Source organism: Typha angustifolia, chromosome 10 (assembly GCF_048772165.1).
Source record: "Typha angustifolia cultivar Huaian chromosome 10, ASM4877216v1, whole genome shotgun sequence".
NCBI lineage: Eukaryota > Viridiplantae > Streptophyta > Magnoliopsida > Poales > Typhaceae > Typha > Typha angustifolia.
In genome coordinates this window covers 3,330,442-3,343,548 of record NC_133248.1, presented here as the reverse complement: position 1 = coordinate 3,343,548, position 13,107 = coordinate 3,330,442, and the positions used below count along the sequence as shown (strand labels likewise).

At 33.0% G+C, this 13,107-nt stretch overlaps 1 protein-coding gene across 1 annotated transcript; it reads right to left on the bottom strand.

The window, feature by feature from the left end:
• Positions 1 to 1,607: 1,607 nt before the first annotated feature.
• LOC140768922 (transcription factor bHLH78-like) lies at positions 1,608 to 4,496 on the bottom strand. The gene is made up of 8 exons (XM_073109399.1): positions 3,316 to 4,496; positions 3,000 to 3,236; positions 2,837 to 2,902; positions 2,659 to 2,727; positions 2,495 to 2,569; positions 2,192 to 2,413; positions 2,002 to 2,095; positions 1,608 to 1,921 (listed from the first exon to the last, which is right to left on the bottom strand). Exons 1-8 carry the CDS (start codon positions 3,946 to 3,948, stop codon positions 1,884 to 1,886), a joined length of 1,434 nt encoding a protein of 477 aa, XP_072965500.1. The 5' UTR covers positions 3,949 to 4,496; the 3' UTR covers positions 1,608 to 1,883.
• Between the last annotated feature and the right edge of the window lie 8,611 nt (positions 4,497 to 13,107).

Below are 13,107 nucleotides of genomic sequence, written 5' to 3'. Positions count from 1 at the left end.
CTAATTAATTGAGTTCGGGAAATCAACTAAAAGCCCTTTCAAAAAGTTCAAATATTCCTCTTGATGATGATATCTCACAGGATTCATACCAAGGATATTATAAGCAAAAAATATGTTGATAGAAATCCCCACAGAATTGAAGAATTTATCCAAAAAATAAAAAGGCCCTAACACAGACAGGTTTCATGAGATTGATATGGAGATCGAAAATTTACTATCCCTCCAGAGCTGTTTTGTGTTCATCATGCTGGCAAATTTGTACTTTTTTATAATTATTGTATTAATCCAATGTGATCTTTTTTCTTTTCATGCAGACCTAGTTCTCTCTAACTTAGTGAAAAGGTTAAAAAGTGCAAGTATAGCACTACCGATGCTATGTTAGGCGACCAGTTTACTTTTAAAAGTTGAAGTCTTTTAACAAGATTGTCTTTATCTCAGTTGGGTGATGCACCTGCCCTAACATAATGCGTGATTGAGCTTACCTAATACATTGTATTGCTTGACAGAGTAAGAAAGGAGGAGGAGATTAGGAAAGTTTGTTAGTTTCACAGAGTGCTGATGTGGTGCTATTTGTCAGGATCCTTAAACCTATGACATTCTCCCATATATTCGTACAGCAGCAATCAATTTAACCTCCAACTCCTCTTGAAATAGATTTGAAACTTGCTTCATTGTCAAAGCATTCACAACTGGACAGCACTACAATTGGATTCATTGTCTTGTCTATGACCTCTTCTTCATCTCTTGACAGACTGGATTCCCAACAAAGGTACAGCAACTAGTTGAGCCTGATCAGGCTAATTCAAACATGGTAGATGAGCAATTCCACTTTGGTGGGTCTATTCTTTTAACACCTCCTTTTAATTCTAGAATAAATATTTTTTTTAATTAATTTTTAAAATAAGATATTTATTGTAAGAATAATTATTCTTATGTTTATTTGTATTCTGATGAAATAAAGTTGTAATAATTATCTTTAATATGATATTATAAAGTTAAAGAAAAGATAGAAAATATATGTTTTATTTTTTATAATGAATAGGATTTGTATTTTAGAATAAAATTATTATAAGTTATATTCTAGAATAAGAAAAGTGAAAGGAGGCTAAGTGTATCTTCTCCCTGACATACAGCACAAGTACATCTAAATCCAAAATATATTGATAGAATGTGGCTCTGTGTGTGTGTAGTAAATTGCTGAGGTTTTGGCTAATTCTTGTTCCAGATTGTGGTTTCAATTAGTAAGCTATTTTGACAGAAATAATGACATCTTGCTAAGTGTAGCCAAATTTGCCAAATATGTTAGGCATTTTGATACTAATGAATCCCTAACTCTTGACTTAGCTAACATAGCATCCACGTCAACTAAAAGTCACCGTCTATAAATAAAATTGAACCTCGATTATTCATTTACATTGTATGTTGTACAGACTTGGAAGGGTCAAAAACTCATAAATTGCTACTAATTTTAAACTTCATTAAGCTTATCAAAATACAAAAAAGAATAGATTTACTCATCCAAAACATAAGAGGAATGTGGTAGGAAAGAATTATAATTAAAATGATAGGCAGAACATGTAAAAGTATTTGTGGTAGAAATATGAGGATAATACAAACATCATCACCAGGCATGTCAAATTTGCCATGCCTCTTGCATCTTAGATATGGTGATTGCAATATATGCAGCACAATGTCACTACAGTTCAAAGATAGTACAATATATGATTCGAGATTTGTCGAGGAAAATCATCTGACTCGGATAAAAATAGACTAAATCTTAATTTGCTCAGTCTAAAGATTGTTAGTTCAATTAAAGCTTGTGCTGCGATGAACAAATGTCTTTGTATATACAACAGGATTGTTCTCTGAATGACTTCAGATGATCAAAGCTCCATTTTACCTTGAACTCTTTGCAATGGACCTGTCATATTTAGTAACTAGTACCTTCAAAAGAAGCCCGTTAATTTAAGCTAGAGAATAGTTGAAATCAACTTTATCTACCATGGAAGCTCTGTGCTGAAATAGACATCTCTGGATTTTGTCCAACATCCATTTGAACGTAACTTTGGAGATCATCTTCCCAGAAAGTCCCTAGCTGCAAAATAAGTATTCCTTATAATTCTCAGTATTCTCATCTACATGAATCTTGATACTAGTTGTTCATACATATCATGAAATCTTGAGGAAGTACCTGAGAAGTATCATTGATTCCATTAAGGAAAGGATGGTTCGCGCTTAGAGCGCGAAGTGCCATGGAGTCTAGCGAGTGTGTAGAGCACTGGGTCTCCATGCCATTGGTCATGACAGAACTGAGAGGATTCCCCTCCTGGGGCTGCTTAGTGTATGACAATAGCGAACCAGAGGTCTCCAATGGAAAGACGGAATTCAGCAAAGGACCGCATGCTTGATGCATCTGAATTCATAGAGAAAACAATTATAATGCATTGCATTTTAACAAGCTGAAAGAGATGATCGAAATAATGTTTCAACTCACATCTTTGGAGAGGAGATTTGGCAAATTGTCAAAGTCTAACTGGGGATTCACAGTGGCCAGCTTCATTGAGAGAAACTGCGACAAGTAATCAGAAACAAAGATTCAACATTTTATACATTTAGCTGGTAAAATGGTATACTTTCCACAAGCCATGAATTTTATACCTCAACTTGCCGCTGCAGCGACTGCACATAGTTAATGATTTCATCAAGCATGACCGCTTTGCCGGTCACCTAAAAGAAAGACCAAGGAGTTCTTTTCAACTTTGAATCTAAAGTTCATCAAGGAGAGCAAGCAATTCTTGAATAAACATCAAATTACTATATCAAATTCAAAAGATACCTTATTGCATCCAGGCACCAGATCCTGTAGTAGCTTCATCCTCAGGCTAATCTTTTCTCTTCTGACCTGGATTCAAGGAAAAAAGAAGGAAACATTAGTGAATGACCTACAAGAAAATGAGAACATTGTTTCTTGAAATCGACAAGAGGAGACCAAATTATACCCTCTCTGCAAGGCTATGGCTGTCTGTGGCTTGGCCTCTCCTTGCTCTGACATGGATATAATCCTTGGGAGGTTCAGGGGGTTTTGCGTTGTTCTCCTTACCATCTTTCTGACCACCATTCTCAGTGGTGCTCACACTCCCATCTTGCTCAATCTTAGGCTTAATCGAATCGTCCCCAGTTCCATTACTATCTGCCGATTTGCATCTCTTCGCATTTGAACCCATCTCCTCACAGACCTTCAAATTGTAAAAGTTTCAATCTTTATGAAATTGTGGAAAGACTTAAATGAAAGATAATTACTAATAATTTTTATACCTTTGGAGGATCCTTGGCAGAGTTGGTTAAAGAAGTCTGTTTTCCTTTGCCCTTCGCAGCAGCTTTACGCTTCCTTCCATTACTCTCAGACGCAGCTCTCAAGCACATCCCACCACTGCCCAGGGTCGGATCCGACACCGACGACTCCTCCCGCGAATTCCTCAATTCTACAGTGTTCACCTGATCACTCTCCCAGACCCTGACATCCGATCTGTTCCCCTGGACGGAGAGGCTACTCGACACCCTCGAGAGCTTTCCGCTATCCGGGAGCCCGAATTGCGTCGGAAGTCCGACATAGCTGCCGCCGTCGAAGCCGGAAAACCTCGGCCCCCTCTCCGGGAAGGCCGGATCGGCGGAGAATTGATCGAAATGGTTCATGGGCACTGGATTCCCAGAGATGGGTAGTCCTCCCTGGACCTGATGATGGAGGTGGAGGTGACCCAGCATGGAAAGGTCGAGCTTTGGAGAGGAATCGAGAGAGGTAATACTACCAATGTAATGAGACTGCGAGGAGGAGATCTTACTGCCATTGGGGCTGACAGCTGAATCAAAATGGCCGCTTGGGCCGATCGCCTGATCCCAATTCAGGTTCAGGAAGCACGGAGGCAATTGGTCGGGTGATCCACAATTCATCTCGGCAGAAAAATCAAAGCACCAAGCAGGAAAAGAAAAAGGACCAAATTGGCCAAGATACCACCGACCCAAGTGGCAATTCGCAGCTAGAAGCAAGAACAGTTGGGAAAGGTCGCAGCTTTCGTGGGGAATTGAGGAGAAATTGCGGAGATAGGGAAAAGGAGGAAAGAGTTGATAAGGGAAAGTGGGTGGAAAAAGAAAAGAGGGCAGTGATAGTAAAGGAGGAGGAGGAGGAGAAGAAAGGAGGTCTGTGAAGGAGGGGTAAAGGAGAGAAGGAAATGGGTGAGTTGTATTTATAGAAATCTTTGGGAGAATGGTCTCAAAGATGCCAGACCATTGAGGTCCAATGGAGTTGTGTGCCCCCCTCTGTGGCAGTAAATCCTTATGGGCATCAGCTCAGCTTTTCTGCCATGAAAAATGGATGAGAGAGAGAGAGAGAGAGAGGGAGAGAGAGAGAAGGAAGGTGGGGAAGGGGGGAAGTATTGGGATTTTTTTAGCTCTCTTTTTCCTCCTCTGGTGCTAGTCCCTAAGCAGATGTTGTATGTGATGAAAGTTTGAGATCCATCAATGATTAAATTGAGGAGGGGATGGGGGGACAAAAGGAGGCTTGGTAGTTGGTAATTTTTTTTTTATGGTATTAGGTTGGTTGCAAAGAGATGGAGGGAGATATATGTAAAAGCTTTATCTTTCTTTATTTATTTAGTTATCCACTTGGTAATTTGTTTTTGCCAATTTAATTTATACATTACACTTTTATCATTATTAATAGCCATCACTATTCTATATATTATGTCCTTAACTAATCTACAAGGACACAATATCTAACTTTAGTTTTAATTAACTAAATCCAATTATATTTATTTTATTACTGTTGCAAGTATAGAACTCCTTGTTTAAAGATTGATCAAAATTTTGATTAAGTAGTCTTTCTTGTTTTTTATTTTGATATATGATTTTTATTTTTCAAGCCAAAACAAATAAAAGAAATAATTATATTTAACCTCACTAAACTATCACTATATTTTAGTATATATATTTTGAACCATTTTCATATCCACGTGATCAAAAGGTAAAAAAGTAAAATTCAACTGGTGTATATAAAAAACGGTGATAGTTATAAAAGAGTAAATATATAAAATTAACCCTAATAAAAACTAGAAACTATATATATATATAAATTTTACTCTCAGTTTACTCTTACATTGCATACAACTTCTTAGGGAAAATAAAATCATTTATCTCGATCAGATGAGATAGAATTATTCATCTATACCTGGAGTCAATTAAACCAGCTGACAGGTATGGAAAAGATGGTCTCCCCCAGTCTCTCTTTTAGTACAAGCATTTGTGCTATTCGATCCAACTTTTCCTTGTCCTTTTGTTCATCTTTGTGTGATTTGCTCATATGAACATGCTTACATACGTAGAGCATTGACGAGGAGAAGAAAAACTTGCCTACATTTCCAATTTGCCATGCATCTGATCACAGATAAGGATAAGGTCAATATTGCATTTAAATTTCTCACGAGCATCAGTAGTTTGGCATGTTTGTTATTGCATGCCATTGATCAAAGAGGTACACTACCACGCCCTTCACAAAGACCATAAGAAACTCTCATTTCAACATATATGTATAGATGGGAATCTTCTCATGGTATTAAAAGCTCACTATTAGTTTGTTACCTGATAATTTAAGTTTTTAGTTAATTATTTACCTAACATGATTTTAGAGTTGGGTTTTTCTAGAGGAGGTGGGGGTATAAATCTCATTACTCTAATCCCTAATTTTTAGTATTATGTTTAGAGATTAGGAATTCTCTTGGTTAATTATTTGTTGTTGTAAGGTTTTTGTGATTGATAATATATTTCAAAATATAAAAAAATATATTAAAATGTGTAATTTTCATGCATGTACACTGCCGCAAGTGTAGAGAGGACTTAAGGAAGACAATCGAGGAAAAATATAAGTTTTTAAGTTGCGATTTTAATCATTCAAAAGTGGTTAGAACACATATGACAGAAGTTTTTTTTGTGTATCAGACATTTGAAAAGAATTCTGACAGATTAAGATTAAAAATGGCAAAGAAATTTTTTTTTAGAGTGCCATTTCGTGTATATAGTCATTCGATCCACATTATTGTGAATGACAATTTTAACATTTTATGCCAGAGATATATAAATGACTTAAGACATAATATGTCTTCCATGTATGTAGTCATGGAATAATTCGCAATATGAGGTGTTGAATTATTTTATACACATTTCATCTACTGCGCAGTTTGATGGGCTTCATCTCGAGGGTTATTAAGATAAAATATCAATCTTGAAAATTATTGAGGTTGGGAATCAATTACATGAGGTGGTATACTATCGTAGGTTCAAGTGAGTAAGGCCTTACAAAATATAGTTACAAATATCTTTTCGTCTTGAGGGTCACTAAGATAGAAAAATCAATCTTGAGAGTCATTAAGATTGGGAATCATTTACAGAAAGTTGTATATTGTGAGATTGGGCAAGCAAAGCTTTACATAAATAGTCATGAGTATCAACGAGCGATCTATAAGTTCATTTATAATTGCTACATTTGATTTTAATTATTGGTTTGGAAAGGATCTATAATTTTTTATTCTAGGTTTTACAAAAAAAATTTAATATTAGAATATGTGTGTTTATACTTTATTTTCTGTATTACTACATTAACTCATTAAGTGACTATGTGAGAGATATATTTCCTAGGTTTTAAATTTTTCTATGTTTTCTTTCTTAACTAGTAAAAAGCATCATCTATGATGAGAGTAATATTTCACACCTTAGAAGTACACCGTCTATTACATGTACAAAGAGATTAGTGCTTTCAAATCCATAAATTGGACTATATCTATAACACCCAAAAAATAAAAATTAACATATGCGCCATACACATCCACTCTAACCAAGCGTGTGCACTGATCTCTTCCCTCCTTCCCCGGGAGAGATAAGCGTAGGAGTGGAGTTCAGACTCCACTCTCCCCCCCCCCTTCCCCCTCGTTTCTATAAAACCAACCCCCACCCCCACCCAACCCCCTCAATGCTTTCTCTTTTTGTTGTCACTCTCTTCTCCCTCATTCTTTTCTCTCTCTCTTTCTTCTCTATTTTGTGCCGGCAAAGACCTCGATGAGGGCCGCGAATCACTAGAGCTTCGACAGACCAGATTAGAACCCCAAATCTAATCCTTAGAGCCATTAATGATCTCAAGATTCAGGTGGAGCCCAATTGTTGAAAAGAGTTAGTCAAATTCCAAAGACATTTTAGGCGAGTTAGATCCTATGATAGTCTGTGAATAATATGATAATTATTTTATGTCATTATTAATTACTTTTACATATATTATTTATTTTTTATCTTTTTGTTTATGATAAACTCTATGCTTAGTTATGACATATATTATTTTGATGATCATAATGTAATAAAGTAATAGAAGATATCACACCATATGCACATATAATTGTTAGTCTGGTCCCAACTAAATAGTGACCCTCTCACCAACTCAGTCCGAGGTTAAGGGTAGAGTGTATTTATATAGTATTACCATATTAACGGTCTACACCTAGGGTCGTTAGCTGCTAGAGTGATTGCACTGTCTTGTTTGGAGACTAGTCTAGGATGATAGTAGAAAAAAATTTAGGAGGTAGGGTTATAACTCTAGCAATACCCAATGACGCAAAGTCAAGACGTTCAATGAGCTATGAGCTCTTTCCTGCTGTATACGATGATTATGCTCTATGTGATGATTCAACTATAAGTAATGATTCTTCTCTATGCAATGGTTTACTAAAGCAGTGATGATGTTGATAATGATGGACCTAAAACTGGGGTCCTTAGTCTGATAGCCACAGACAATTGGTCATATGCACCGTCGCTAGGCATGTACAGACGATATTACTGCAGATGACTAGTCCTCATTATTATATTTGCTATGGGATTATGACATCATTGACATGGTTGATATATGGATTTTGACACATTGAGTTATAATGATATTATGTACTTATTTGTGTTATGAGTAAATAAAAGTCTATTGTAAATTATATTGTACCATTTACCTTGATATGTTAATAATTATAGGCATATATTTCTATTTATCATATAATATATTATTCGTAGACTATTATTGGATTATATTGCTAGGCCGTGTGTTCACCACCTTTTTGATGGAAATGTTTCAGTTAAATATGAAGGATGTAGACATCGAGGAGTAGCGGATTTATTTCTTGTTAGTATTGCTTATTCTTTTCTTCCTAGTTAGACTTTAGTACTGCGAGAGTTTTTATGCTTTAAATTTGTATATGAACATATATTTCTAAAGGCTTTTTGAGGTTTATGATAGCAGTAATTCTGGATTATTTACTTGGATTGTTATGATTTTTTTAAAACTATCTTAGATACTTTGTGAGATTATTATGCTAAAAGGTCATGTGAGTGTCACGTAAATTTTTTCACATAAAGAACACTTTATTTTTTTGGAGGTGTGTTGCAATATTTATAACACGATATATATTATTGATCTATTATCTAATAACAAAGGTAATTTTTCTAGACCTCATGGGTTCAAATCTCGTTGCATCATTTTAATTTTCTAACTTCTAGTATTGCAATACAGTGAATTACACATCCTACTATCTATTATCTGTCCACAGACAATATTAGAAGGCGGGCTAAAAACATGATATACTCTATATATACATGTCTATATCATAGTGTCCCATATGAAAAGTTAGATCTATTTATTTCTTTTCTCACTATAATAGAGAAGAAAAACAGTGTGCTAACTAGTTAGCCAAACTTAGGAAAAATCTAACTTTTTCTTCTGTTTGAGTTAAGGCCACATCCAATTGATTTGTTAGATCTTTTTAGATAGAAATATTTTAGTATCTGTTGGGATACATAAGATATTTTTACACTCTCTTTTGAGATAAGATAATTCCTTTTCTTCTATCAAAAAAGTTTAATATACTTATTTTTATATCTTTACATACATAGAATGAGAAAACCATAATAAAAAGCAAGAAAGCCACAATAAAATAAAATAAAATAAAACAAGCAATTTAGGTGGAAAAACCCCTCTAATATGAGAAAAAAAAAATATCTAAGTTTACCTCAAATTTTCCACTATAATCAATAAAATTAGACTTACAAAGTTCTTATTCCACAAAATTAAGGGATTATAAATATTAAGAATCATTTACACGGGTAACAACTAAAGAAAAATAACTATGACTAATACTTTATAAGAGAATAGAAACAATCTCATTAAAGATGATAGATTTGACAAAAATTCTCTTTCCTCTTAAGAATAGCTTCATCAAGATCACCACCTCCTTCCTTAAAATAGATTCCACGAGCTTTCCAAGGAAACCGTTCATCTTTCTCTTTCGAAAAAAGAAAAAAAAATCTATCTAATTTTTGTTGATTAGAATGAAAACCGAACACGATTTTCTATTTCTGTTTTTTTAACTTACTCTTTCATTTTTCTTTTACCTAATGGAAGGGTCCACCCTCACATGAGATTGCATACCCAAACCCAACAAAAGTTTATTCTATCACTGTCTTTATTATAAATATAAAATGCTCTACATTATTCCTTTTATTAAAACTACCACTTTATCATATGATTTTTTTTTTTTTATCATTCGATCATGTGTTTTGCTTTTATTTACCTCAAAAATACCTTATTGTTAGTCCACTTAACTAACTATTTTACCATATCAATGAGTTATATTGACTATATATCTATCTATATATATAATGATCATAATGTCCCTACATAAATTAACTCACATTAGTAATTTAGGTATTTATTTTTAAAGATAATAGAATATTTTCATTTTCATGTTGATAGATGTTAATTAAATGTAAAGTCGTGATATTTTTTAATATATAAAAGTTAATTATAGGAGTCAAATTATAAATCTCTACACGGTTATAAGTCGATGGCAATAGGTATTTTTCTATTTTCATTTTATCTCGCAACTAAACTAGATGTCAACACTGAGGAATAATTCCCTTTGATTAAGGCGATCTACTACCGCTTCCAATAAATTAGATTCAAATATAAATATGGGTTAAATATGTTTTACTCTGATGTATTTTGCCCTAAAATCACTGTACCCCTAAATTTTATTTTGTATCACTATCCCTGACTACACTTTTGATGAAGTTGCAATTATTAAATTCTGTATCCAAAGTTAATAGTCTTAATGTCTCTTTAATATGAAAAATTTATTTCCAATTTGAACATTAATAATTTTACCTCCCAATACATTTACTTGGTAAACTTTTTGTTTGAATGCATATTTATCCAAAAGAAGTAGGGTCATTTGAGCCATTTATTGTTCCTATTGATTGTGTTTATATTTGTAATTTAATTAATAATATATGGAGTGATAGTGATACAAAACAAAGTTTAGTCGGAGGTAAAGTAATTTCAGGAAGAAGTATAAAATTAAAAAAATACATTTAATTTTAGAACCATACCTTAATAGGTGAATTATAAATTTATTTAATGCAAGTAAATGTCTTCCAATCCACATTAAATAGAATCACTTTCGGAGATAATAATTTTTTTCAAATGAGATTTGCTAACTTGATGAAAGTTTTTTTATACAAATTATCTCTTATGTTCGTATTCCTCTAAAGTTGATATTTGTATGTATACATCTCAAAATATATGTCTTTTGCATAAATACCCTCTCCGTTACTCTTCTATAAATATAACGTTAAGTCTCAATAATTTAATAGAAAAAAAAAGAGAATTATATGAAAACTAGAAAAAGGATATTTTAGTCTTTTTCTATGTAAATTATTCAAATTGCAATAGTTATAAAACTCTAAGTAGAAGATATACCTATAAATTTTATAGAGATTTTTGACATGGCATTTATTTGGACTAGAAGTCACTTAATTTTTTAAAGTATTAAAATTGCAACTCTAGAAACTTTTACAATTAAATAAGCAGCAAAATCCAAAGGTATCTTATTCTATTAGCAGACCTCGGGATTGCTGTTGACAATCACATGAATTTGGGGGTTTTTAAACTCATACAATCTATTTATTAATTTGTTGAAGCTAATTGGCTTTCCAATCTAAGTCCTAGATTAGTACACTTATTCTCTCCTAATCCTAGTTTAATAACCTAAGCTTCAATCACCACTATTCTTTATTAGAATATACTCCGTAATTGTCTCCCCTTATACTACTCATGCTAAGACAAACACCACCAACTTTATCTTTAATCAAAGTCAATACATTGTAATTGCCATTGGCTATCCTAACTAGTTTTATAGTTATGGGAGTTGGTTCTAAATTCAACTCCTCTGGCATCTCATGGAATGAGAGAGTGAAATCTTTGAAGTTTCATCTAAGATGGAATTATATTGGTTGAAACCTACTGAGAACTAAGAATAATTACACATAAATCTCTTAAATTATCATCTCTCTTCACATGTATAGTCATGAGGGTGGGAATTCTTTTTCTTCCTTCTATTTTTATAGCTGAAGGGGTCAAAGTCTATACAAAAAAAAAAAAAATACGGAGATATACGTGAAAAGAAAAATAAAAGTAATAGTTTATTAGTCTATTAAAATTAAAATTGAATGTCTTGATATCACTGTCCGTTGAACATGATATATTTCGATCCTTATTTTCATGTTGCCAAAATAGAAGATCATCTGCGAAATTATGTCTGTACTGATAGGATCGACCACCCTATCACTGTATATTATTGTAGAGAAAAATAAAAGTTAAATATATTTTATCCTATGTATTTTGAATGAAAGTCATTTTGACCCGCAAACATTTTTATGTCACTATGCCTTATAAATTACCAACTGAAATACAACCTAGAAAAATGATAGCCCTTCTCAATTTAATATAAAAAAAATATTTAAATGGTTCATAATATTCATTTAAGTCACAGTGAGTAAAATATATTTAACATAAAATACAAGTGAAATGGATGCATCAAGGTAATTAAAATGTTTTAACCTTCACTTAATGTCCTTGGAGGATATAATATAATATATATATTATATTATATTATTTGTAGTTGATAGTTTTAAATTTAGGAATTCATGCACCCCATCTCCAAAAGTCAAATCATTGCAATAAATTCACACCCCCTTGCTTAAAACCCGGATTTGGTCCTTTCTTCCATCTTCTTCTGGAGCCAAAATACCTCTCCTTGCCGGTAGGCAATTTTGCTTTCCCAACATCTCAATAAAAACTTTGATCTTCTCAATGAAAACTAGCTTTCAATTCTCTGCACAAGTATGAAGATGACATCAAACAAGATCATAAAAAAAAAGTCCACAGAAATTTCAATCACTCAAAACCATTAATCTACGCCAAAATCTCTATCAGCCAGCCAGACAAACAGTAGTAGCAGAGCTAGAAATTTCGATCAAGTATAAATAAATTTAAAGAAAAAAAAGGAACAAAAAGGTGACAAATATATTGTACTTGTGAACTGGTGAATATTGAGGAATTAGACTTATTTAGCTCAAGAACAACTTTTTATTCAGATGATAGGCATATAAAAACTTAGTCCTCTTTTTACCTTTCAACAACTGTGACAAAGATCTCTTCAGTTTGAAGGATAATAAAGAGAGCTTGCCTTTATCCAGCTAAGCTACCTAATTCACTTTCTTTTGGATAATGATATCGTACAGCTGCAAAGTTCACTCACCTCATCATAAACTCATTGAATTGCCTTCTCCCTTTCCTTCACATGGAAGCCAGTTTGGATCAACTTATACCACTTAACAAAGCCAATTAATTATATATACTGAATGCTAAATCCAAACCCCTCCCCAATAATTTGGATATATATCTTTCAAAGCACTTAGTTTTTATATGCATATCCGTATTAAAATTTCATTAATTTAGATATAGATAAGATAGAGATATATCTTCGTTCTTCTAGCTTTGATATTGACAGAGAATTATTCAAACTGGTGATCTCTATCATAAATTGATTGGAGAAAAAGATGAGTTATTTATCGAATGGGCATCTAATAGGATTATAACTAATAAATTTTTTCACCTAAACAAACTAGTGACACTTTTTACTCTCTATAGTTTCGTATATATATATATATATATATATATATATATATATATAT